The sequence below is a fragment of the Bufo gargarizans genome, chromosome 2 (genome assembly GCF_014858855.1).
Source record: "Bufo gargarizans isolate SCDJY-AF-19 chromosome 2, ASM1485885v1, whole genome shotgun sequence".
Taxonomy (NCBI): Eukaryota; Metazoa; Chordata; class Amphibia; order Anura; family Bufonidae; genus Bufo; species Bufo gargarizans.
Window position 1 is genome coordinate 228,767,380 of NC_058081.1, and position 27,252 is coordinate 228,794,631.

At 41.8% G+C, this 27,252-nt stretch overlaps 1 protein-coding gene across 1 annotated transcript; it reads left to right on the forward strand.

Moving 5' to 3' along the window:
* Positions 1–51: 51 nt before the first annotated feature.
* OPTN (optineurin) lies at positions 52–26,621 on the forward strand. The gene is made up of 14 exons (XM_044276754.1): positions 52–175; positions 3,583–3,744; positions 4,827–5,002; positions 6,196–6,363; positions 7,009–7,085; positions 8,638–8,772; positions 9,643–9,748; positions 9,956–10,071; positions 11,535–11,684; positions 12,005–12,077; positions 13,066–13,224; positions 14,608–14,741; positions 23,369–23,451; positions 26,173–26,621. The coding sequence occupies exons 1-14, from the start codon at positions 142–144 to the stop codon at positions 26,283–26,285; spliced, it is 1,686 nt and encodes a 561-aa protein (XP_044132689.1). The 5' UTR covers positions 52–141; the 3' UTR covers positions 26,286–26,621.
* Positions 26,622–27,252: the final 631 nt, after the last annotated feature.

Here is a 27,252-nt window from a genome sequence, read left to right on the forward strand (position 1 = left end):
CAATCACACGCCAGCAACACACCTAACACACTGCTAATCACGTGACTCGACCATGACTGGGAATTTCCCTTCGCCTTGCTATCTGCGCTGTCATGTGATCACACGTCACATGGGGGTGTGTCCCCGAGTGTTGTGAGTGGAATGTTACAGAGTCTGGATGACAAGGAGGACGCAGGTAAGACTCCCCGACGGCCCGTACCATGTGTGCCCGTACACATCCTTCCTGGTACCGGAACCTGCCCCAAGGGCGCCCTGTAGTATTTAGAATGAGGGTCACAGGGAAGCCGTGGCCTCTTATGCAGCTTGTTCTATTTACTTCTGCAAAGCAGGAAACGAAACTGATGGGAGGAAAGTGTCACCATGCTGTGGATGTTCTGCTAACTAGCTGAGGTCATGGAGCAGAGCGCCTCCCTGTGGTAGCACCTCTACTGTGCTCTCCATTTCCTTATTGAGGCAGTATTTATTAGATGAGATTGGGTTTTATGGAGTTTTTCCTGTTCCTGATTCCATTGTTTCCAGATACCCTCTAACAGGGCTGTCAATGTGAACTGATCAGTTTACAGTTTTTCTAAGTGTCGCCAGTGTTGGATTAGTTGGTAGAAGGTATTACTAGTCCTCAAGGGACCAGTATTGGACTGGGGTGTCTAGGTCCCTCCAGTAAACTACATCTTGGGGCCCACTGCACAGACACATGCAAATGTTTCCTCATACCCTGCAGCCGCTATCCAGAAGACTGGCCTGTATTGGCAGACTTAAACAATGGGTAATTATTATAGTTAAAGGGACACTGTCACCTGGGTTTTGGGTATAGAGCTGAGGACATGCGCTGCTAGATCACCGCTAGCACGTCTGCAATACCCAGTCCGCATAGTTCTCAGTGCTTTTATTTTGCTAAAAAAAGATATATATATATATATATATATATATATATATATATATATATATATAATGTAAATAAGGCTAGTAACGTTTCCAGAGCCCAGCCACGCCCCCTTTGAAGGAGCCCAGCACGGCCCCGCATCTTCCAAATATCCTCCTTGCTCCCCTGATGTCACATAGTTTAAGCACTGTAATCTCGCGTGTGGCAGCTAGTGCATGCACAGTTCGTTCCCTGAGGCTGATGCCAGCACAGGAAATGAACACTATGCCGGCACTGCGCATGCGCTGCCTCGCGCATTGCGAGATTACGGCTCTTTAACTTTGTGACGTCGTTAGAGCAACGAGGAGAATCGGAGGATGCGGGGCGGTGCTGGGCTCCGGAAACGTTAGTAGCTTTGTGTATATATATATATATATATATATATATATATATTATATTCTTATTTTAGCAAAAGAAAAGCACTGAAAGCTAAGGGAATGTGACAGGTTCCCTTTAAGTTGTTTTCCGGGATCAGCATACTGATGACCTATCTTTATGATATCAGATCAGTGGGGGAGTCCTAAACTCAGCACCCCCAGGCTAGCCAGCTAATGCCGGTGCTGCAGGCTCTTCAGAAGTATTGAAGTTTTGTCCCACTCATTTAAATAGGAGCTCCACCGATTCCATATGTGGTGTGTGCAGGTAGACGACCAAGGTTTACTGGTCATCTACCTGCGTGTTGCAGCCCCTACACAGAGCTGATTGGCGAGACTACCAAGATTCAGACTCCCACTGATCTGATATTGATCTGAAGGATTTGCTATTAAAGGGGTTGTCCAGGTTCAGAGCTGAACCTGGACATATCCCCATTTTCCCCGAGGCAGTCCCCCCTGACTTGAGCATCGGAGCAGTTCATGCATTTTCTGGAGTTCCGGTGAAGAACCGGGCTCTCCATAGGGCAGCCAGCAGTAGCCTGTAAAACGGCTAGGGCAGCGCTAAAGCCCTCCCATCAGAGTTGGTGACGTCACCGAACACACTGCTGGGCAGAAGCTTCCACCCGGCAGTATGTCATTGTAAATAAAAGAGCCCTTGCCCTGCGAGATCCTGCATAGGGCAAGGGAGAGCATCGGAGCATGAAATGCTCTGATGCTAACATCAGGGGGGGGGGGCTGCCTGGGTCAAATTATGGGCATGTCCGGGTTCAGCTTTGAACCTGGACAACCCCTTTAATATGCCGATCCCTGAAAACTCCTTAAAAGATGCCTGTGCTCCATGACCCTCTCTGAACGCGAGACTGAGGATTGTTTAGTTTTCCATATTTAATAGAGTTTGTAGGGACACAACTGATCACCAAGATATTTCAGGGCTGGATTTTTCTGCGAAAATGCCATAAAAGTCCTTCATGATAGAACCCATTTAAATGTGGAATTTAGGAATCTGTCCCCCACAACCTCCCTATCCAGCTGTTTGCATAGACACGTAGCTGTGCTTCACCTGATTAAAACGCTGTTGTACTTTGGTTCATCTGAGGCTCTGTCCCCGAGTTGTGATACTTTTTTCTTAATATGCAAATAATTGGGTGAAACAGGGGTGTCACCTTTGCTCTCATTACACCCAAGCTCTGGTTTCTGTGGTCCGCCCTTCCCTCGCTGCTCTGATCGATAGGCCAGGCAGTGGCAAAGCATTGAGGGAGGGTCTGGCCACAGAAAGGAGTGGAGCCCGGATGTAACTACAGCAGGGATCAGCAACCTTCAGCACTCCAGCTGCTGCAAAACTACCACTCCCAGCATGCAAACATGCTTGGTTTTTCTTCTAACTCCCACAGAAGTGAATTACACATGCTGGAAGTTGTCGTTTCTGAACAGCCGGAGGTTGCTGATCCCTGAACTAGAGCAACAATGCATAGTAAATGTAACATAAAAAACCACACACACATTAGGAAACATACACACACGGGGGACACGTACACTGTGCTGGGTTTTTATCACCGATGAGAAAGGATATTATGACATGACTGTCCAACCAGCAGCACTGTGCAGACTCTGAAGTTCAGAAAAATCTCTTCCCTCCTCCACTGCTGTCAGTTTGTAACGTCTGCGCTCTGAAAGGTGTATATCTCTCTTGTAATGCTCACTTTTCACCACCAGATGGCATAGTATTACATATAGACCAGGGGTAGGCAACCTCCGGCACTCCAGATGTTGTAAAACTACAACTCCCAGCATGCATACTTCCTCTGCTCCTCTCAGAACTCTCACAGAAATGAATGGAGCATGCTGGGAATTGTAGTTTTGCCACAGCTGGAGTGCCGGAGGTTGCTGACCCCTGATATAGACTTTCTAACGTACAACAGCCCAAGGATGAGAGCACCACCACAGAGACGAGGCACATGGGGGAGGATTTAACCACATACCCATGTGGAAGGAGGAACACATTGTAGATTGTGTTCTGTTAGGACTCTTGAAGGGTCAGAATCAGAGAAAGCAAAGTACTTGGCATGTTGGGCATTAGAACAATAGCAGCACACAGAATAGTCCTGTATTTGTTATAGTCAGTCATACTTGATCAGTGGTGGATTACAAGATTATATGGTCACATTGTCCTTTGTGACTTGTAATCTTATGCAAGCCTTTGTGTGATCACGTGGACTATATTATACCAATATTAGGGTGGGTGTATGTGTGTCTATGGACATGGACTAAATGCTGTGTTTTCTGTTTCAGTTACTGTGGTGATGGCTGACCAGGCCTTTAACCAGGCCCCTGGGATGGCGACGATGATGAACGGACACTCGGACCAGTCTCAAAGTAGCCTTTGTAACAAAAATGATACTGAAATGCTGGAACAGATTAAGGAGCTGCTTGTGGAAAACAATAAATTAAAGGGTAACCAATAAATTGTGTTCTGTATTAAAGGGGTTGTCCGGGTTCAGAGCTGAATCCTGACATCCCCACATTTTCACTCAGACAGCCCCCTGATGTTAGCATCGGATGCTCTCCTTTGTCCTGTACTGAATTGTGCAGGGCAAAAGCATTTTATGGGTTCCGGTGACGTACCGGGCTCTCCATAAGGACTGCTAGGCAGAGGCTTCTGCCCAGCAGTGAGACCAATGACGTCACTGGCACTAATGGGAGGGCTTTAGCGCTGCCCTAGCCTGTAAAACATGTAGGGCATCGCTAAAGCCCGCCCATCAGTTCCTGTGACATCACCGCTAACACTGCTAGGTGGAAGCCTCCACCTAGTAGTGTGTTATTATAAACAAAAAAGTATAAAATGCTCCGATGCTAACATCAGGGGCACTGCCTGGGTGAAAATGTGGGTATGTCTGGGTTAAACTCTGAACCTGGACAACCCCTTTTAAAGCAATGTTGTCAACTTAAACATGTATAGCAATATCCACAGGATATGCCATAAATGTCTAATAGATATGGGCCCCACCTTAAGGACCTGTGGAGAGTGGGGTTCTCCCCAGTCCATCTATTGGAGATGAAGAATGGTTGGAAGGGTCATCTAATTCACTGCTTTGGAGGTTATATAGCTGGACATGCTTACTCAGCTATTTTTGTAACTCCCATAACAGTGAATGTGTGCAGCCATCTCTCCATTTATTCTCTATCTGGATGAGACAGTTGCTGTACCAGGTGGGTCGGAGGTTTGGGCTCCCCGGTTCTTCACATAGGTGCTAGTCTTAGGGATGTAAGCCTCAGTCAAAATTGTTTGATTTGACTTCTTCCGTTGTATTTTATCACCTTGCGTATCACAACGGCTGAAACCTGCCACATCCTTCCTCAAAGAAATGTATTATTTTGAACATTTCCTGACAATGGCTGATTTTTCTTCCTTCACACTTAAATTCGAAAGAAAACAACTTTCTACTATAAAAAAGTTTACCTGGTTTTGGGCCTTGAATATTTCATCTTATTTTTGGTATATTTTAAGATTGTTTAATATTATTTATCATATTTAGAAACCATGAAGGAGAAGAATCAGGAAATGAAGGAACGTCTTGAAGAGCTCTTAAAGAGAGAAAAACTGAGGGAGGAACAAGGACAGTCTGAACCTGGAAATATAGAAGCAAAGCAGCGCTTGTGTGAACTGAGTCATGAGAATGAACTACTGAGGAAGGAAATACAGCAACTAAAGGTACAAGATAACCACCCCTGCTCGGGTGCCTGGCACTAAAGTCTCATTATGTCACAGGAAATATGGGGTATTGATTACCTAATATTAGCAAATTCTTTTATATGATCGCATTTATTTGCTATGATGTAACTCGCAGTCGGGTCATATTATTATGACCACCAGCTAATATCCAGAGTAAGCGGAGTGTGCAGCACAGACAGCAGCTAAAGGGGCTGGGAGTGATTCAGTAAGATCCTGGTAGGTTGTCACAGGTATCTGGGGCCATGCTGACTGCAGTGGCACGTGGTGCTCCACAGTTTCCACATCACTTCTTCACAATGGTGCCATTTGTCCACTTACCATACACTTTTACCACAGCAGCACATGAACGGGTCACAAACTGCAGTTTCAGAAATACCGCCACCCTTGGCTCAAAAGCAAATAATCTTCCTTTTTGCAACTCTTATAAATCTTCCCTTTTACCCATGACAGTAACGAGGGATAAGTGTGCAGACAGCCTATCACACACCTTATATACTCACCAAGCCACCTCATCACATGATTTCCTTCATGAGCTACATGTTACCCACTTCAAAAGTAGGAAGTGGTCATAATAATGGGACTCGACCATGTATGATTGATGTCGGATTGGTTCTGAAACATCAGAATATATTACTGCTACTCTATGCACTTCAGTTTCAAATGTTCACAGTAAAGTAAAAAAAATGTGTGTTCTGACTTTTATTTTAAGCCTTTAATGGTGTAAACAATGTGTTTTATTTGGTCTTGATTGTTTCTACCTTTTTGTGTCGCAGCTTCAATGCAGACCAATATGTCTCCATGGGAGAAGACTACAAAAAACCCTGTGGAGTCTGATTCTGTATTTCTGTTTGTCTGTCTCCTACATCTTGCTACCCCACAGAATGGACACCAGCAAGAAGGGACAGATAACAGGAATCCTGACTACACATGATGTCTACGTAGTCTGTTACCTTGGAGACACACAGGTCTAAATTGTAGATGCAAAATGGGTCGATTATTTTTAATCAAGACCATTCTAAAAAAGCTTTGTTGCAACAAAAAAAGTAGCTTGTACAGTAAACATAGCCATTTTAGTTTTTATGTTAGGCATGACTTTCTTAGTCTGGTGCAGTGTTCATTTAATGTTACTAAGTGAAAATGTTATGATTTCTGTGTGTGTTAATCATTTTTAGACATCGTCTGGCTCTGCTCTTGAGAATGAAGAAGAAGTAAAGTATCTGAAGGCTCAGCTTGTACGTCTTCAGGCTGAGAAGGCTGATCTTCTTGGGATAATCTCAGAGCTGCAAGTAAAACTCAGCAGCTACACGTCTGAAGACTCGTTTGTTGAAATCAGAATTGCAGTAAGTTGGGACAGATTTTGTGTTTATGTGAATTAATAAAAGGTGGTCACATCCCAATAAGGCTACTTTCACATCTGCGCTTTACCTTTCTGCTCTTGAGATCCGTTTTGTGTCCATTCATTGTTAATGGGGACAAAACTAAACTGAATGAAACAGCGTGCACTAGAATGCATTCTGTTCCGTTTGGCTGCGTCCCTATTGCGGACAGAATAACGCTGCCAGCAGCGTTTTTCTGTCCGCGATGTGGTGCGGAGCATGACTGATCTGTAATGACATACCATGTAAGTCAATGGTGGCAGATCTATTTTCTCAGCCACAAAATAAAACTGATCCGTTCCCCATTGACTTTAAATGGAGTTCATGACGGATACGTCATGGCTATGTTAAAAATAATACAACCGGATCCAGTCATAACGGACGCAGACGGTTGTATTATCATGACAGAAGCGTTTTTGCTGATCCATGATGGATCCATCAAAAAACGCTGGTGTGAAAGTAGCCTAAAATGTATATGAGGTCACATTTTATAATCCGAAGTCCAACAATGTTTTGTCTTCTGATTTATATATTACACGAATACTAGGCAGTTATTTGCTTGTTTTGTCAATGTATACGACCCCAAATATTAATATTTTTATTCTATAGGGAAAGGATATTGGTATAGACATCAAGGAAGACCAACTAAATGATACAGATTCAAGTCATGATATTATTTCATACAGGTATGATCAAATATAGAATTTGTTAATCATTCTTTCATTTCCCTGTATTAGAAAGGGTCTGTCGCCTCGATTTCGTCTATTAACTGAATGCCAGTAGACTTGAGCACAATGAAACATTCCTTTTGCTTCTTTTTTCACAGTTTCTTTCACCCATGAAAAAAGCTTTGGGGGTCATTTATCAAGCTGGTGTAAAGTAGAACTGTCTTAGTTGCCCATAGCAACCAATCAGATTCCACTTTTCATTTTGGACAGCTCCTTTGGAAAATGAAAAGAGGAATCTGATTGGTTGCTATGGGCAACTAAGACAGTTCTACTTTACACCAGCTTGATAAATGACACCATTTGTTTCATATACAAATTAGGCCCCACGTGGCCAGGTGGGTGTTCTCCTTCTTTCAAAGTGCTCAGGCTCATTGCCCCTAACTGATCACATATTCTCTCATTTGTGCTGTAATGTCCTATGGTGCTAACCAAGTTATTTTTCTTGGGGACAGGATCACTGAAAAGGGAAGCAAATGTGTGCTTTAAATCATGTTTGTGTGCTAGAGTCTATTGGCATTAGGTTAATAGGCAAAATCAAGGTGACAACCTCTCTTTAATAATCAAGCATACCTGTAATATATCTTCATGTATGGGTATTATAATGATATCTAAGGTTGTATGTACATGTAGCAGTAGTTTGCCTTGAGTTAAACAATCATGAGGCAAAAAGTTCATATGCATTTATGAAAATTACAGTTTTTTTTCCCTCCCTCTACCCATAGCTTTTCAAAGGAAGTAAAAAAAAAAGCAAAGATATAAATGTAAAAATGTAGGTTTTACTTAAAGGGGTTCTTTGGGAATTAAGAAAATGAAAATACTTAAATATTACTTCATTATAAATATATTCCCAAATACCTTACATTAGTTAAAAAGGCTCATTTTATCTGGGGAGCAATCATTAGGAAAAACAAAATGGCCGCTGTCCTATTAGTACACACAAAACTTGTCCTAATCACACATGAGGACAAGTTACTTCACAACGCTGAGCTAAAGAGCTGCCTCATCCTCCTCTCTGCTCTGCTTGTCAGGAATCATGATCCTGAATACAGTTTAATGTGGTCATCATCTGAATCTCTGTAGAAATGGAGTTCATGAGCAGATGTGGCTAATGAGCAGCAGCACTTGCATGCAGTCTCCATTACCAGTCTGTCCTGTCCATCCTCTCTGTACTTGGTTGTGAAACTTGCTGTAATATAAAGCCTATCAAGAAGAGGCACTGTAGAAAAGGAATGGCTGTTTTATTGCCATGTTTTATTTCTCTCCATTCTATCATAGAACTACACTAAGGTATCATGTGGACTATTAGAATGCTAATCTTTATAAATAATATGGGAAAGTGCATGTAAAAACAAACTCGGACATTACAAAGTAACAAACTAATCAACAGCTCAAAAAATAGGAGTGAGGGTCCTTGCAAGAGCTTAAAATATTATTGTGCAACGCTATTATGTCTTGTGCCCCCTATTCTGTTGCTGATGAGGAGGTTGAATGGTAATATTGTACATTTCAGGACAAGGTCTTCTGATACTGAGAACCATGAAATGGAAACTGAGGAACTGGCAGTGAGCAAACTCCTTCACAGTTTGCGGGAAGAAACCGAAAAAGTAGAACAATTGCAAAAGGAGCTAGCAAGTGCAAATGAGAGGCAAGTGGACTGTAACTCCAAGGGGTTGTCTCTTACAGGGGATTCTATGGTAACAAGAGCCGTACTTGGTGTCTCTGATGTTTGACTTTGAACGGAAGGGCAGTGGACATACTCAGCCACTCCATTACAAATACTCCTCACTCGTGCAGTTCAGAGGAACATCAGTGGTGGGGCCCCATGTGAATTGGTGATAAATGTCATTTGTCAGAAAACCCCTTTAAAGGGGTTATGAGACATTGGTAGCATATCCTAGTGATATACCATTAATGTTGAATAGGTGCATGTCCCACCAATCTCCAGAACAGGACCCCCAAAGTGAACGAGAGCGCACCATGCATGCTCAGTGTGCTCTCCATTTACGTTCTCTGGGAGTTCGAAAATAGCCGAGTGAGTGCACTCTGCTGTTTTTGGAAGTCCCATAGAAATGAAGGGAGAGTAGCGCAAACATACACAGCCGCTTCTTCATTCACCTCTATGGGACTGCTGGAAACAGCTGAACCAGTGCTCTGCTATTTACAGAACTCCCATATCAATGAATGTAGGGTGGTCGTGCTTGTGCGGTTCGCTCTCGTTTACTTTGGGAGCAATCTAGACATATGTAAGGGTCCACCAATGTCTCAGATGAGAAAACCCATTTAAGTCCAAGCAGTGATCTAAAACCCTCTAGATTTTATAGGATGTTTCTAACAGCTAGCACTTTGTGTGGCTATAAAAAAAGGGTAGATCAGATTTACTATATGAATATTAGAAAAGATGTTGGTAATTCGCACTAAAATGTATTAAACGTGAGAGTAATACACTGGTTTCAACTTGGTCATTTTACATAGAATGAAATAGTGAACTATATGGAGTAAACCTCTTTCCCCATAGATTGTCCAAACTGGAAAAGAAGTCATCTGATTTATCAGACAAAGAAACTGAGACAGAAGCGGCGGAGGAGCAGAGTGATCCGAAACGTGCAGAGTTTGCAGAGCGGGTGAGTAGGTTTTATATCCACTAGGTCTGCTATATGAAAGCCAATGGTAGCAACACAATTTATTATATCCTGTCTTTCGTGCCTCGGGGAATAACCTGGACATGTGTAACATAATGAGTTATAAAAATGAGGTTGCAGTTTGGAATATGTCCTTTTAGTTTTTCAGTTGGCTATGCAGTTGAGATGACTGTTTAGTCTGTTTTACAGCTGTCTTTTGAAGTGGACAACCTAAAACAGAAGATTGAGGCGCTGAATAAAGAGCTTTATGAAACAAGTGAAAAGTTAAATGAAGCCCAACTCCTAAAAAACAATCTTCAGGACAGGTAATGGTTTTAGTGATTCATTCATACAGATATATTCCAGGCATCTCCATTGAGATTGAAATTTTATTAGCGTATTACCCTTTCTAAAAAGTATACAACCTGACATAAAGTGTCTCCCGAACCAGTATTCCGACACCGCCCCAACCCCGACAGGTCTAGAGCTGCCTACTCCTTTCCCAGAAATCTTCTATTGCCTGTAGCTTTCAAGTGATTTGTTTCATTTATCTTTGCCACACTGTATTTTGTCATTGCCATGATGTGTTATACTGTGTAACATGTTGGTAAAATAATAAAGAGCACCAGTCATCTTTTGTAGCACTGTGCAGAGTGGTAAAACCCGCTCAAGTCACATTATTATGACCACCAGCTACTATCCAGCGTAACCGCAGTGTGCAGCATGAAGCATTGCTAGACGGGCTGGGAGACTCGGTAAGGTCCTGGTCAGGAGCCATGCTGACTGTAGTGCATTTTATAGCTGCTGGAGGGTGCGTGGGGGAGGGTCATGACGATCGAGGTGGTCCCACAGATGCTCAGTTTGGTTCAAGTCTAGGGAATTAGGGGGCAATCATAGTACTTTGAAGTCTTAGTCATGCTTTTCCAATTAATGTCAGACATTTGTATCGTTTGACATGTCGCATTGTCTTGCTGGAAGATCCCATCTACCACATGAAGGAGTGGGCCCAGAGAATTCCATGAAAACATTCCCTAGACCATAACCCTGCCACCATCAGCTTGTGTTCTTTCAGCAGTGGTTTCTCTCCTAACGCACCAACGTCGAACGGTTTGATGAAGCAAAAAGCGTAACTTGGAGAAGGCAACCCTTTGCCAATCAGGTCCAATTCTGATACTGCCATGGAAATTTAAGCAATTTCTGCCGATGCAACTTCATTAGCAGAGGTGCAGTGACCGTTCGTCTGTTTTAGAGTCCCACACGCAATAGGGTTCAAAGAACTGTTTTAGATACACGTCTGGTGGCCCCCTGGTTCATTTTGCGCACCTTAGTAGCCGACGTTCATCTCTCACATCAGTGGCACATGGTGCTCCGCAGTTTCCACATGGCTAATCAGTGGTACCATGTATCCATTCATGATACATCACAGCAGCACGTGAACAGTTTACAAACTACAGTTTCAGAAATATCGCCACCCTTGGCCTGAAAGCCAACAATCATCCTTTTTTTTTTTTTTTTTCTTATCACCCCTTTTACCCATGACAGTAACGAGGGATAAGTGTGCAGACAGCCTATCACACACCTTATATACTCACCAAGCCATCTCATCACATGTGACTTCCATCATGAGCTACATGTTACCCACATCAAAAGTAGAAAGTGGTCATAATAATGGGACTCGACTGCATTGACGAGATACAGTTGGAGAACCATGACAGACTAGCATCCAGTTTCTATAATGTGTTATCTGCTGCTTCTTTTACATTTTATTCTATTTTATTCTTGGTTCTAGATGCTCATCTCTAGATAAAAAACTCACAGAAAATCAGGCTGATCTGGATGAGAGACAAACGCTGTTATATTCTGTACAGAAATTAGAGCTTCAGGTGGAAAGCCTGCTGTCAGAGATGAAAATGGAGCAGGGCAAGAGAGAGGAACAGCAGTAAGTGCCCGCCGACTGTGATGGAGCAGGAGTGAGCAGGTTTCTGTATTCTGCATCATGTTCTAGAATAGAGATAATACAGAGCACCAAAATATCCTGTAAAAAAAATTTCATTTATTACATTAATTTCTCAGAAAACAATACTCAGGAAACAGGTTACAATAATGTCATATATTCAGTCAATTTCTTTTATGGGGTTGTTTACCATTATGTTATTGATATTAAGACTAGTGGTATCTTTATCATTTCTGTCTTGTATCAGACTTCACAGACAGCAATGCTTAATCATTTTAATCTCATAATTTTTTCATTCTTTGTAGGAAACTGATATCTCATCTGGAGGCCGCATTGAACAAGCAGAGGGCCGACTATGAGTTACTAAAAGAAGCTGAGGTGAGTACAACTAGTATGTATTAAATGTCTGTTATTACCGGTACTAGCTAAGCTTTTGGTAATGGGGTGTGGGATGAAACTGGGATATGTGGGGGTGCCTGGTACAATAAGAATGTGCCAATTTACATACACTCATAGATTTAGAACAACATGAGATGAGTCCAAATTAACAGTTCCATACTGTTAGGAGGGGCCGAGCATGTGCTGTGAGCGGAGGGGGCCGCGCATGTGCTGTGAGCGGAGGGGGCCGCGCATGTGCTGTGAGCGGAGGGGGCCGCGCATATACTATTGGTGTACTACATGGAGCTGCTGTTTATTATATGGAGAAACTATATTTACTTTGTGTATTATAGGGAGAACTGTACTATTTACGATATAGCTTGCACTTAGAGGGGCAATGCCATTTTAGGTGGGTTGGCCCTGTCTATATGGCATATTACGGCATACGGATGTAAGAAGGTAGCCCCCCACTCAGGACTCCCAAAATTGAGTCAAAATGGATAGCTGCTCTTGTTCCGACAGACTCGAGCCATACTTGTATTATGTGGATAGCCATTCACCTGAATGCCTGTCATGTACTACTATATAAACCCTGCAGCAGGGGCAACACCTGGCTGGCATGGCTTCTCTTTGTTGGGGATGCTAGTGGACTGCATTCTGAAAGGACAGTAATAAATAGTTTAGAGCAGCACCAATGCACCTTGTATGACTCCCTCGGAATGCAGCAGCTTGTCCAGACCACCAAGCAATGCTTGATAAAGGCCGTAACGTTGCACTTTTTTGTACATTGTTTCATGGATGTTCGGTGAATAAAGGACCCTCATTTGGATATGCTGCTGTCCTCTTCTATTTCTTCGCTGCATTTTGAAAGGAGTCTGAGACAACCCAAGATTGTTTTCAGTCTGTTCAAGTCCAATGAAATATATTTTGCTTGCTTCATTTTTCATATTTTCACAATGATACCTTAGCTTCACTATCTTGTCCGCAGTCTGAAAAGGTGCCAAAAATACAGTTTCTTGGGATGCAGAAAAAACTCGATGACTGTGAGAAAGCCTTGGCTAAGAAGCAGTTTGAGATTGATGAGATAAAAGAGCTGGCTGCCAAATACCAGACAGATTCAGAGACCATCGATGTTCTTCGTGCTCAGGTGAGACCAGTACACTGATGAGGTGTTTCTACACCCTGTGCACTCCATAGAGGGGTCTAGTCAGCGCCTCAGCAATAGGTACTGCTTATACTTACAGCCCCCAGATCCTATTCTTACGTCTGATATTAATAGAGGCAACAGCCTGTAGACATCTGACATTGGTTTGTCTCAGTCATAGCTAAGCTAACATAGCTAGGGAGAAGAGAAGCTGTCACATTGATCATGGTGTCTGATCTGCAGGAAGCATGTTATGGAGCTGAGGAGACGGATATATCGTTTTATTGGAAACGTTCTGTAAAACTTGTAATTCACTCTGATTCTGGGAAGCTTCCTTGTATGTGTGTACCCACAGGACTTCGAAGTCCAGAATGAGCAAGAATTAATATAATACATATCATATATATATATATTCAATCTGCTCAGCTCCTCCTGCTCTATAACATGCTGCCTGCAAACTGTACACTAAGGTCAATGTACCAGGTTCCATGTAAGCATTAAAATGTGTTGAAATGAGACGCACTCCGACTTATGGGTACACTGCGACGTGTCACGCGACATTCATAAAATGTGTTGCACTGTGAGATGCTACAACACGGCAGTCCCAAAAAAATAATAATTGTGACTTGAGACAGCACTGAAATACATGAGAGATGAACTTTCGTACGACAGCCATACCCTAATATAAAAACTTCCCCAGTGCCACAGGCTGCAATGTTGACATAGCTGTTTAAGGCATATGACTGCTGCAGCCAATTACTAGCCTCAACAGTACATGACATGAGACCACTGCTCAGGATGGGGGAACGGGACTCCGGGAACTCCAGTGGAGTCCCAAGCGGTTTGACCTCCACTCATCAGTTAGTTGAACTTGAAAACTTAGCACAACCCTTTTAAGAGCTAAGTATACCATCTTTTAGTTTTAACATAATTTAGGGCCCTGGGGAGGTTTTCATATACAGTAAAATGCCTTTTACCTTCTCATGTAGTAGATATTTGGTGTTGGATAATTTTTTTTATATTATACACTGAGTTAAAGCATTGATCACCTATCTCTCTCTCGCTGCGGAGGGGTTTGTATAGAAGGCAGTTCAGCATATACACGGCAGCTCCATACAAACTCTATGGGAATTATGGAAACAGCAGAGCAGGGGGTCATTGTACAGTACATGAGTGCTGCCTCTCTTTTTCTGTGTTTCCAGTAATACCTAGCAGTTCTCATTAGCGTCCATGATCAGAAGTGAAAGGATGTGATGGCATTCATCAGACACTAATAATGACTTGATAAATATGTTTTCTTTAGCCATTTGATCTTTCTGTAGGCTTATTTGAACTGTTATTGCTCTGTTATTTATGGACCTGTTTTTTTTTTTTTATCATGCCCAGATTGAGATTTACTGTAGTGATTTTCATGCGGAGAGAGAGGCCAGACAAAACATTCACCAAGAGAAGGAGCAGTTGGCGGCACAGTTGGCATATATACGTCAAGAGAATGAAAAGCTAAGGGAGGAACGGGGAAGGTATATATTGTTTGTGTATATAAAAAAATCCTTTTTTTTTTTTTTTATTGAAGGGGTAGAGTTTTTTTTTTTTTTTTCATTCCTTAGGCTGTGTTCACATCTGTGTTGGGGAGCTTTTTTAGCAGATTTAGTAATATTGCACGGCGGAACCTGACAAACCCCATTGTAAGTCAGTGGGATTCATCAGTTTATTAAGAAGGCCATAATGGAGATGTCAACAGGGCCTTAGGGCTCATTCAAATAACCGTATCTGTTTTGTGATCCGCAAAACATGGATACTGGTGTAACGTTTTATTACCCTACTTCGTGAGATTTCCCTACCTCGTAACTTCCGCTCGCACCGGAAATGATGTGAGGAGGCGTGCCGATCTGCGCATGCGCAAAACGACGGTTTAGGGAAATTTCACAGCGGAGTTAAGCTGGACACTGCGCATGCGCCGGAGAGCCTCACCAGCCTTAGAGTAGGGAAAAATTATGGCCCAGTGCGCAAGCGCGGCTAACTACAGAACATCCATCCGATCTCCGTGCCTGCGCAGTGTGGGGGTAGGGAGATCTGATGGCCATTTTTTCTGTTAAGTAAATATATATATATATATTTAACAGAAAAAATGGCCATCAGATCTCCCTACCCCCACACTGCGCAGGTTCGGAGATCGGATGGATGTTCTGTAGTTAGCCACGCTTGTGCACTGGGCCATAATTTTTCCCTACTCTAAGGCTGGTGAGGCTCTCCGGCGCATGCGCAGTGTCCCGGTGTCCAGCCTAACTCTGCTGTGAGATTTCCATAAACCGTCGTTTTGCGCAGGCGCAGATCGGCACGCCTCCTCACGTCATTTCCGGTGCGACCGGAAGTTACGAAGTAGGGTAATGTAACATTACACCGGCCGTGTGAATTTCGCATTTCGCGGAACTGAATGGCCAGCCCTATGATAGAAATGCCTATTCTTCTCCGCAATTGAGGACAAGAATAGGACATGTTCTATCTTCTTTGCATGGCTGTGGAACGGAAGTACGGATGCTAACAGCACATCCTTTGCGGCCCCAATGCGGGTCCACATCCGGATACAGACACAAATATACAGTCGTCTGATCGAGCCTTTACTCTGACCGGTATCTCATTGTTCTGTAATACTTGCACAGCCGCCACTGATGCACACCTTTGAACAGTCATTTTTGTTGAATTCCTGGCAAATCACCTTGTGCATTGTTTTAAAGAAATCTTCAGTAACCGATATTGCGGATTCCATATAGTTCTGTAAATTGTTGCCTACAGCAAAATATTTATGTATACCTAGGAAACTATTATTTTGGACTAAATCCATTTTGAATACTTTATAACTCCTTTTAACTCTGTGTAATATTTCAGTAAAGTATGTGTAAAATGTCAGCAAATATACTGTACATCTGGTAAAACGTTACTACTGAAAGTGGTTCTAAGAAGCCAGTCCCTAGGAGGCAGTGGAAGAAGCAGTGCTTGTGGATTTAGCCATATCTGTACTTGGGGCTCACAAAATGAAACTGCTTAAATGAATCTCTATGTAAGGACGCAGCTTGTCCCACAGTCGGTACACCTTCTGTCTTTTTCATACTACCTGAATCTGCAAATACTTCTGCACAAAGTGGTTTTCCTTTCCTATGGATAGGTCATCAGTATGTGATCTGTGGACTCCCTAGAACCCCGCTGATCAGCTGTTTGAGAAGGCAGTGGTGCTCACAGTAGCACTATGGTCTTGTATCAGAACAGCGCCATATATTGTATAGTGGCTGTGCTTGATATCGCAGCTCAGCCCCATTCAGGCCATGTGACTGCACTGTGAGCGCTGGTGCCTTCTCAAACAGCTGATCGACGGGGGCCCTGGGTGTTGAACCCCTACCGATTAAAAGTCTTGAAAAACCCATTTAAGAAATCTTTGAAAGCACTTCAAATCAGACATGTATAGTGCATTTGATAAAATACATTTAAAGGGTTTTTCTAGCTTTAGACACAATTCTACTTTAGGACAGTACTGTGCTGTACCTAAAGTCCACTCGCCTGCTTCCTGCCGCTCAGTTCCAGTGCAGAGGCATCTTTCAGCAACGCTTCTGGTCCCAGTCATGTACACATGAACATCACATGAGCCAATACAAGCCTGCAGGTCTTTCTCTTCATATCCCAAGGTCACATGTCCTTTATCAGCCAATAGAATCTCGCAGGCCATTAGTCTCCACATACACACCGTTTTACACCAGGTTTCCATAACAACCCAGCCATTTTTCTTCACTGCTGCAGGTCAGCTTTAACCCCTTAAGGACCAGGCTCATTTTCACCTTAAGGACCAGGCCATTTTTTGCAAATCTGACCAGTGTCACTTTAAGTGCTGATAACTTTAAAACGCTTTTACTTATACAGGCCATTCTGAGATTGTTTTTTCGTCACATATTGTACTTCATGACACTGGTAAAATAAAGTCAAAAAAATTTATTTTTTTGCATAATAAAATACCTAATTTACCAAAAATTTGGAAAAATTAGCAAATATCAAAGTTTCAGTTTCTCTACTTCTGTAATACATAGTAATACCCCCAAAAATTGTGATGACTTTACATTCCCCATATGTCTACTTCATGTTTATAGCATTTTGGGAATGATATTTTATTTTTTGGGGATGTTACAAGGGTTAGAAGTTTAGAAGCAAATTTTGAAATTTTTCAGAAATCTTCAAAATCCCACTTTTTATGGACCAGTTCAGGTTTGAAGTCACTTTGTGAGGCTTAGATAATAGAAACCTCCCAAAAATGACCCCATTCTAGAAACTACACCCCTCAAGGTATTCAAAACTGTTTTTACAAACTTTTTTAACCCTTTAGGTCTTCCACAAGACTTCATGGCAAAAAGACATACATTTTAAGAATTTAGATTTTTGGGAAAATTTTCCAATATAATCAATTTTTTCCTGGAAAAAAACAAGGGTTAACTGCCAAACAAAACTCAAAATGGGTTGCCCTGCTTCTGTAGTTTGCAGAAATACCCCATATGTGGTCGTAAACTACTGTTTGGCCGAACGGGAGGACATAGAAGGAGGGGAATACCATATGGGTTTTGCAAGGCAGATTTTGCAGGACTGGTTTTGTTTATACCATGTCCCATTTCAAGCCCCCCCTTGTACCCCTAGAATAGAAATTGCAAAAAAGTGACTCCATCTAAGAAAGTACACCCCTCAAGGTATTCAAAACTGGGTTTACAAACTTTGTTAACCCTGTAGGTGTTCCACAAGAGTTAATGGCAGATGGAGAAACAATTTAGAAATTTCTATTTTTTGGAAAATTTTCAATTTTAACCAATTTTTTACAGCAATAAAGTAAGGGTTAACAGCCAAACAAAACTCAAAATGGGTTGCCCTGCTTCTGTAGTTTGCAGAAATACCCCATATGTGGTCGTAAACTACTGTTTGGCCAAACGGGAGGACATAGAAGGAGGGGAACACCATATGGGTTTTGCAAGGCAGATTTTGCAGGACTGGTTTTGTTTATACCATGTTCCATTTCAAGCCCCCCCTTGTACCCCTAGAATAGAAATTGCAAAAAAGTGACTCCATCTAAGAAAGTACACCCCTCAAGGTATTCAAAACTGGGTTTACAAACTTTGTTAACCCTGTAGGTGTTCCACAAGAGTTAATGGCAGATGGAGAAACAATTTAGAAATTTCTATTTTTTGGAAAATTTTCAATTTTAACCCATTTTTTACAGCAATAAAGTAAGGGTTAACAGCCAAACAAAACTCAAAATGGGTTGCCCTGCTTCTGTAGTTTGCAGAAATACCCCATATGTGGTCGTAAACTACTGTTTGGCCAAACGGGAGGACATACAAGGAGGGGAATACCATATGGGTTTTGCAAGGCAGATTTTGCAGGACTGGTTTTGTTTATACCATGTTCCATTTCAAGCCCCCCCCTTGTACCCCTAGAATAGAAATTGCAAAAAAGTGACTCCATCTAAGAAAGTACACCCCTCAAGGTATTCAAAACTGGGTTTACAAACTTTGTTAACCCTGTAGGTGTTCCACAAGAGTTAATGGCAGATGGAGAAACAATTTAGAAATTTCTATTTTTTGGAAAATTTTCAATTTTAACCCATTTTTTACAGCAATAAAGTAAGGGTTAACAGCCAAACAAAACTCAATATGGGTTGCCCTGATTCTGTAGTTTGCAGAAACACCCCACATGTGGCCGTAAACTACTGTACGGACACACGGTAGGGCGTAGAGGGAAAGGTGCGGCGTGTGGTTTTTGGAAAGCAGATTTTGCTGGACTAATTTATTTACACCATGTCCCATTTTAAGCCCCCCTGATGCACCCCTAGAGTAGAAACTCCATAAAAGTGACCCCATCTAAGAAACTACACCCCTCAAGGCATTCAAAACTGGTTTTACAAACTTTGTTAACCCTTTAGGTGTTCCACAAGAGTTATTGGCAAATGGAGATGAAATTCGAGAATTTACATTTTTTGCCAAATTTATTATTTGCTCCATTTTTTCCAGTAACAAAGCAAGGGTTAACAGCCAAACAAAAGTCTATATTTATTGCCCAGATTCTGTAGTTTGCAGAAAAACCCCCCATATGTGGCCGTAAACTACTGTACGGGCACACGGTAGGGCGTAGAGGGAAAGGTGCGGCGTGTGGCTTTTAGAAGGCAGATTTTGCTGGACTGGTTTATTTACACCATGTCCCATTTGAAGCCCCCGTAGAGTAGAAACTCCATAAAAGTGACCCCATCTAAGAAACTACACCCCTCCAGGTATTCAAAACTGGTTTTCCAAACTTTGTTAACCCTTTAGGTGTTCCACAAGAGTTATTGGCAAATGGAGATGAAATTCGAGAATTTAAATTTTTTGCCAAATTTTTTATTTACTCCATTTTTTCCAGTAACAAAGCAAGGGTTAACAGCCAAACAAAAGTCTATATTTATTGCCCAGATTCTGTCGTTTGCAGAAACACCCCATATGTGGCCGTAAACTACTGTACGGGCACACAGTAGGGCGTAGAGGGAAAGGTGCGGCGTGTGGCTTTTAGAAGGCACATTTTGCTGGACTGGTTTATTTACACTATGTCCCATTTGAAGCCCCCCTGATGCACCCCTAGAGTAGAAACTCCAAAAAAGTGACCCCATTTTAGAAACTACGGGATAGGGTGGCAGTATTGTTGGTACTATTTTAGGGTACATATGATTTTTGGTTGCTCTATATTACACTTTTTGTGAGGCAAAGTAACAAAAAATTGCTGTGTTGGCACCATTTTTATTTTTTGTTATTTACAACATTCATCTGACAGGTTGGATCATGTGGTACTTTTATAGAGCAGGTTGTCACGGACGCGACAATACCAAATATGACAACTTTTTTTGGTTGTTTGTTTCAGTTTTACATAACAAAGCATTTGAAAAAAAAAACTGATTCTTTAGTGTCTCCACATTCTGAAAGCCATAGTTTTATTTATTTTTTGGGCGACTGTCTTGTGTAGGGGCTCATTTTTTTCGGGATGAGATGACTGTTTGATTGGCACTATTTTGGGGTGCATATGACTTTTTGATCGCTTGCTATTACACTTTTTGTGATCTAAGGTGACAAAAAAATGGCTTTTTTTACACCGTTTTTATTTTTTATATTTTACGGTATTCACCTGAGGGGTTAGATCATGTGATATTTTTATAGAGCAGGTTATTACGGACGCAGTGATACCTAATATATATACTTTTTTTTTATTTATGTCAGTTTTACACAATGATTTCATTTTTGAAACAAAAAAAATCATGTTTTAGTGTCTCCATAGACTGAGAGCCATTGTTTTTTCAGTTTTTGGGCGATTATCTTAGGTAGGGTCTCATTTTTTGCGGGATAAGATTACGGTTTGATTGGCACTATTTTGGGGTGCGTATGACTTTTTGATCGCTTGCTATTACACTTTTTGTGATCTAAGGTGACAAAAAATGGCTTTTTTTACACAGTTTATATTTTTTATTTTTTACGGTATTCACCTGAGGGGTTAGATCATGTGATATTGTTATAGAGCAGGTTATTACGGACGCAGTGATACCTAATATATATACTTTTTTTTTATTTGTCAGTTTTACACAATGATTTCATTTTTGAAACAAAAAAAATCATGTTTTAGTGTCTCCATAGTCTGAGAGCCATAGTTTTTTCAGTTTTTGGGCGATTATCTTGGGTAGGGTATGATTTTTGCGGGATGAGATGGCGGTTTGATTGGCACTATTTTGGGGTGCGTATGACTTTTTGATCGCTTGCTACTACACTTTTTGTGATGTAAGATGACAAAAAATGGCTTTTTTTACACCGTTTTTTTTATTTTTTTTTACGGTATTCACCTGAGGGATTAGGTCATGTGATATTTTTATAGAGAAGGTTAATACGGACGCGTCAATACCCAATATATAAATATTTTTTTTATTTATTTAAGTTTTACACAATGATTTCATTTTTGAAAAAAAAAAAAATGTTTTAGTGTCTTCATAGTCTGAGAGACATAGTTTTTTCAGTTTTTGGGCGATTGTACTATGTAGGGGCTCATTTTTTGTGGGATGAGGTGACGGTTAGATTGGTACTATTTTGGGGGGCATACGCCGTTTTGATCGCTTGGTGTTGCACTTTTAGTGATGTAAGTTGACAAAAATGGCTTTTTTATACACAGTTTTTATTTTTTATTTTTTATGGTGCCTATCGGATGGGGTGGATCATGTAATATATTTATAGAGCCGTTCGTTACGGACGCAGCGATACCTAATATGTGTGTTTTTTCTTTTTTTTTCAATTTTTTATTAGAAAATCAGGGGAATGGGGCTTTTTTTTTTTTTTTTTTACTTGAAACTTTATTTTTTTATTCCAAACACTTTTTTTTTTTACTTTTTTTAAAACTTTATTTCTATCCCACTCTGATCCCCTCTGCAATGCATTACAATACATCTGTATTGTAATGCATTGCCTGTTAGTGTATGACATTGAGTCATACACTAACTGGTTGCCTAGGAGACCCAGCCTGAGGCTGGATCTCCTCGGCTCCCGTAGAAGGCAGTTCCCGATGCCGTGCAGGGCATTGGGCAGCCTCTGCACGGCATCGGGCTGCCTTGTCACGCATCGGGTCCCCGCCACAGCAGCGCGGGGACTCGATGCGATCACTCACCTGCCGCAAACAACTTCTATGTCGCGGTCCGCGCGGACCGCGGCATCGAAAGGGTTAATCCGCCGGCATCGCTGTAAACAGCGATGCCGGCGGATACAGCAGGGGCCCGGCTACCAGGGACTGCCGGACCCCTGCAGTGATCGGGTGCGCACCGCTCCGGTGCCCGCCCGATCATCCTGCCGTACATGTAAGGCGGAATGCATTCTGGCAATGCATCCCCCGCCGTACATGTACGGCGTTCTGCGCTAAGGGGTTAAAGAGGACCTGTCACCGCTCCTGACATGTCAGTTTTAATAGCTTCATGCATTCCCCATGTAATAACAATTCTGGAGCATCTATTCTTATGGCTCTATGTTGTGCCATTCCTTTATTATTTCTACTAGAAGTTATGAATGAATTGCTAGCAGTCTGCAGTAAGGGTACAGAGGGGAGGTAACCAGTTGGGGGGTGTACCTGTACAGACTCACTCTATCCAATCAGTGCTGCCATTGTCAGTCTGTGCAGGTACCCCCTCCAACTTGTTACTACCCCTCTGTACCCTTACTGCAGACTGCTAGCAATTCATTCATAACTTCTGGTAAAAATAATAAAGGAATGGCACAACATAGAACCATAAGAATAGATGCTCCAGAATTATTACATGGGGAATGCATGAAGCTATTAAAACAGGCATGTCAGGAGCAGTGACAGGTCCTCTTTAAAGGGGCAGCTTGCTGTGGATGACACTGTTAAGGGAGCGGAGTACTGTGGAAGTCACAGTTCAGGGGGCAGGTAGGACGGACTTAAAACCCCGCCCACAGGCCCTGCTAAGCCACACCCCCAATCTGGATAGGCCACACCCCTTCCACTCCGCAGCCGACAGGGATTGAAAAAATAAAGGTAAAAATCAACTTCTGTCAGCTGCAGGGCTGGAAGGGAGGGTGACTGAAGGAGTCTGAAAGCCGGACTGTCCGGCCTAAAACCGGACCCCTGGCCACCCTAGGGGCAGGCTGCTCTGGAGGTCACAGTTAAGGGGGCGGTCCACTATGACAGTCAGTGTTAAGGGGCAGATTGCTGTAGAGGCCACTGTTAAGGGGATGGGGTGTTGTGAAAATCACTGTTGAGAAGATGGGGTACTGTTAAGGGGGTGGGTTATTGTGGAAATCGCTGTTAACGAGACAGTACTGTGGAGATCACTAATAAAGGGGCAGGCCTCTGTGGAGGTCACTGTTAAAGGGGCGGGGTGCTGTAGAGGTCACTGTTATGGGGGATACTGTCTATCTTTTATTGACACACACAAACATTTAACTAAATAGATTAAATATACCCGTGCAAAGCCGGGTCCTTCTGCTAGTATATATATGTGTGTGTGTGTGTGTATATATATATATATATATATGTGTATATATATATATATATATATATATAAATGTTGTTTGTTCTGATTGAATAGATTAATATATCCCTTTTTCTTCAGGCAGTCCATAGAACAGCTTCAGAGGCGACATGGCTCTGCGAGATCAACAGATAGTAGTGACAATCCTCCTTTTGTATCCAGAGGTAAGCTGTTATAGGTCACTGCTACATTCATCTTACCCTCTAATTCCAGTTACATCTTTTTCAACTGTGTTGTAATCTAAAAAATGTGTCGCTACTTAATATAAAATGAATAAAAGGAAATGTCGCACTAGAGTGAGGTGGAGATCCAACAGAGGTGCTCCCACTAACAGACAACACCCAGTCTGATAAAGGTCAATAAATAAAGAATGGAAGTGGGGCACTCTCTATAAGTAAAGGGATCTTTTATTGAACATAATATAATAAATTAAGTAATTTAATACATAAAAGAAATTGACAAAAATTGACAATGATATAAAATTCGACAATGTTCTTAAAATTCAACAAAGGATATAATATTGCACACTGATATGAATTTGGCAGAGAGTGCTGGTGGTGAAGTTAGAATAATAAAATCAACATGAATAAAATCAACATGAATAAGATCCCAATATACGAATAGTTAAAACCATAAAATCGGATATTCGATATTTTCGAATAGTATACTGTTCAGTGATAATAATATATTTTTCCAATACAGAATTTTATTCTCTTGGAATAATCGCTTGTTGTCGATTATGCTGGTCGGCTTGTAATCGATCCTCTGGCATATAGATGTAATAGTTCGGTGCGAAATATTAGTGATACAAATAATCGCTTGCTACCGAATTGTAGCCAGTTCTTTAGTACATATAAATTCTTATGATCGAGAACATAGGCATGTACAGCCTTATACAGTCTATATCGACTAGATTTCGACTTCTTATGCGCACAGCGGCGTCCCGCTGTATTTAGTGTAGAAAGCGATCGCTTGGATAGGATAGGTAATGTCTTACCGGAGGTCTTGTACTGGACTGTGGGCCCTCGACTCGGCGTATAATCTTTCGGATCCCGGTCTCAAGGGCTGCTTGTACGAACTTGATTTTCGCGCCAATAGAATGTTTGGCTTCCACGTGGGTTTGGTCTTTTTTATATGACGGCAGTTTTTCACTTTAGCAGTTCGCTGTACTTATGAGCATGTCCAGGCCTCCTCAATCTGGCGATATCCTATTTCTTGATGGGGGGATTAGTACCAGACGCGTTTCGGGGATTTGAGACAATGACCCCTTCCTCAGTGGTATGTGCATAAGAAGTCGAAATCTAGTCGACATAGACTGTATAAGGCTGTACATGCCTATGTTCTCGATCATAAGAATTTATATGTACTAAAGAACTGGCTACAATTCGGTAGCAAGCGATTATTTGTATCACTAATATTTCGCACCAAACTATTACATCTATATGCCAGAGGATCGATTACAAGCCGACCAGCATAATCGACAACAAGCGATTATTCCAAGAGACTAAAATTCTGTATTGGAAAAATATATTATTATCAGTGAACAGTATACTATTCGAAAATATCGAATATCCGAATTTATGGTTTTAACTATTCGTATATTGGGATCTTATTCATGTTGATTTTATTCATGTCGATTTTATTATTCTAACTTCACCACCAACACTCTGCCAAATTCATATCAGTGTGCAATATTATATCCTTTGTTGAATTTTAAGAACATTGTCGAATTTTATATCAGTGTCAATTTTTGCCGATTTCTTATATGTATTAAATTACTTAATTTATTATGTTCAATAAAAGATCCCTTTACTTATAGAGAGTGCCCCACTTCCATTCTTTACTTAATATAAAATAGTTGTGAATCAGGTTGCAAAACTAAACTAGATGAAACTGTAACAGAAATGTCTTTTCGACTATAGTCTTTTTGTTTTATTGACTTAAAGGGGCTGTCAAGGATTTTACTATTGACATATCCTGGGCTAGGTCATCAGTATCTGATTGGCAGGGGTCCAACACCCTGCATCGCCGCCCGTCACCACTAAGTAGATGGCTACTCTAAGCACTGCTCTCACTGCCGTGAATGGGAGTAGAGCAGTTACCAGCTCCATCCATTTCCTTCATTCACGGGAAAGGGACAAGCAATTGTGATTACAGCTGATATAGTCTAGTGCTGCAGGCACCATTTACATACTGGAGGTGATACCGCCAGAACCTTGCCAAGGATGGCTGGAGTTTTTCTGGGTAGTGTTAAGTGGATTATGTAAGAAAATAAATGAGTTTGACAGGAGCTGGGGGCTCTCCAAGTCAGCCTATTGCCATGATGCCATTGGTGCAGAATTGTTTTTGAAAACGCACCATTGTTTGGAGCAATTTGCATCAAAAACTGGCAAACTTGTTTTGCATTGCATTTATCAAGTGTTTTAGACACTTTTAGAACCTTTTAATACCTTGTCCGACAAGGAGAGTGGCTTAAAGGGGTTATCCCTCATATGCCCATATACATTAAAAAGGGATAGATAACTACAAAATTTGCATACATGTGTATCCTTTTTTTTTTTTCCTACTGCATTTTTAAACGTATCCGTTTGACGTACAACAAAAACGAGATGTGAACAGCCTCTGTGATGATGGGGTGCTATGATGGTCAGAGGCCTAACAAAGGCCCCCCAAGTCTGCAAGCGATGAAAGCCTAAGTATTCCAAAGCACTATACCACTGATCACATTCCTAGGGTGACAAAAAAACAAACAAACTTTGAATAATGTTTGACAACTTTGATAATGTTCAAATGTGTACATATATGTGAAAAAACACTGTTCACTGCTGATAAACGATAAGGTTTCAGCAATATAGTGACCATATTACATTTTTTTATTTTTCTAGGAGCAGAAAACATGGAGCAGCCCAGCCTTATGGTGCACACTTGCCCTAAATGTCAATTGTTGGTACCTGACATGGACACGCTACAGATTCATGTGATGGACTGTATCACATAAGAGCAATGATTTGTACAGTTTACCTTTCTCTCTCACGAGATTACGCCATGGTTCTTAAATTGTGCGCTAGGTGGACGGCACAGCATCGGCACTGTATATGCTATGTTTAATGGGAGCTTGGCTAATCTATAGGCACTGATTTTCTGTACATAGTTTACACTTCTTCAGATCACATAATACCGGACAACCAAGTGTTACCACAGTCTTCTGTTCACCAATCAGGGTGCAACTTTGTCTGAGAAACTAACTAGACCTACAGTACAAATAACTTACCTGAACCTGGGCAAAATGCAGGTGAAAGGACAAAAGATAATAAAGTTTCTATGTGTTATACCACTTTAGTTGGTGAAGATGGTAGAAATCAATAGCACTTTACAAATCAGCTCTGCTAATTAAAGCCTCGTGGGGGACATTTATTAAAACTGGTGTAAAGGAAAACTGGCTTAGGGTACTTTCACACTTGCGGGAGGACGGATCCGGCAGGCTGTTCACCCTGTCGGATCTGTCCTTCCGCTGTTTCGCCGTGCCGCGGCTCCGTCCCCACGTTCCGTTTGAATCAGGATGTCTTCAGTTCAGTCGTTTTGACTGATCAGGCAAAAGAGAAAACCGCAGCATGCTACGGTTTTCTCTCCGGCGAAAAAAACTGAAGACTTGCCTGAACGCCGGATCTGGCATTTTTTTCCCATAGGAATGTATTAGCGCCGGATCCGTCGTTCCGGCATGTGCATGCGCAGATCGGTAAAAATGAGAAAAATTTACAAAACGGATCCGTCGGTCCGCATGACAAGCGGAGAGACGGATCCGTCCTTGCAATGCATTTGTGAGACGGATCCGCATCCGGATCCATCTCACAAATGCTTTCAGTCAGCGGCAGATCGGCGGATCCGGCGGCCAGTTCCGACGACGGAACTACCCGCCGGATCACACTGCCGCAAGTGTGAAAGTAGCCTAAGTAGCCCATTGCAGC

Coding starts and splice junctions, on each gene's coding strand:
- OPTN (XM_044276754.1), top strand. CDS start 142: ATGTTACAGAGTCTGGATGACAAGGAGGACGCAG. Junction 3,745..4,826: donor GGAAAACAATAAATTAAAGG/GTAACCAATAAA, acceptor TATCATATTTAG/AAACCATGAAGGAGAAGAAT. Junction 14,742..23,368: donor CTAAGGGAGGAACGGGGAAG/GTATATATTGTT, acceptor CTTTTTCTTCAG/GCAGTCCATAGAACAGCTTC.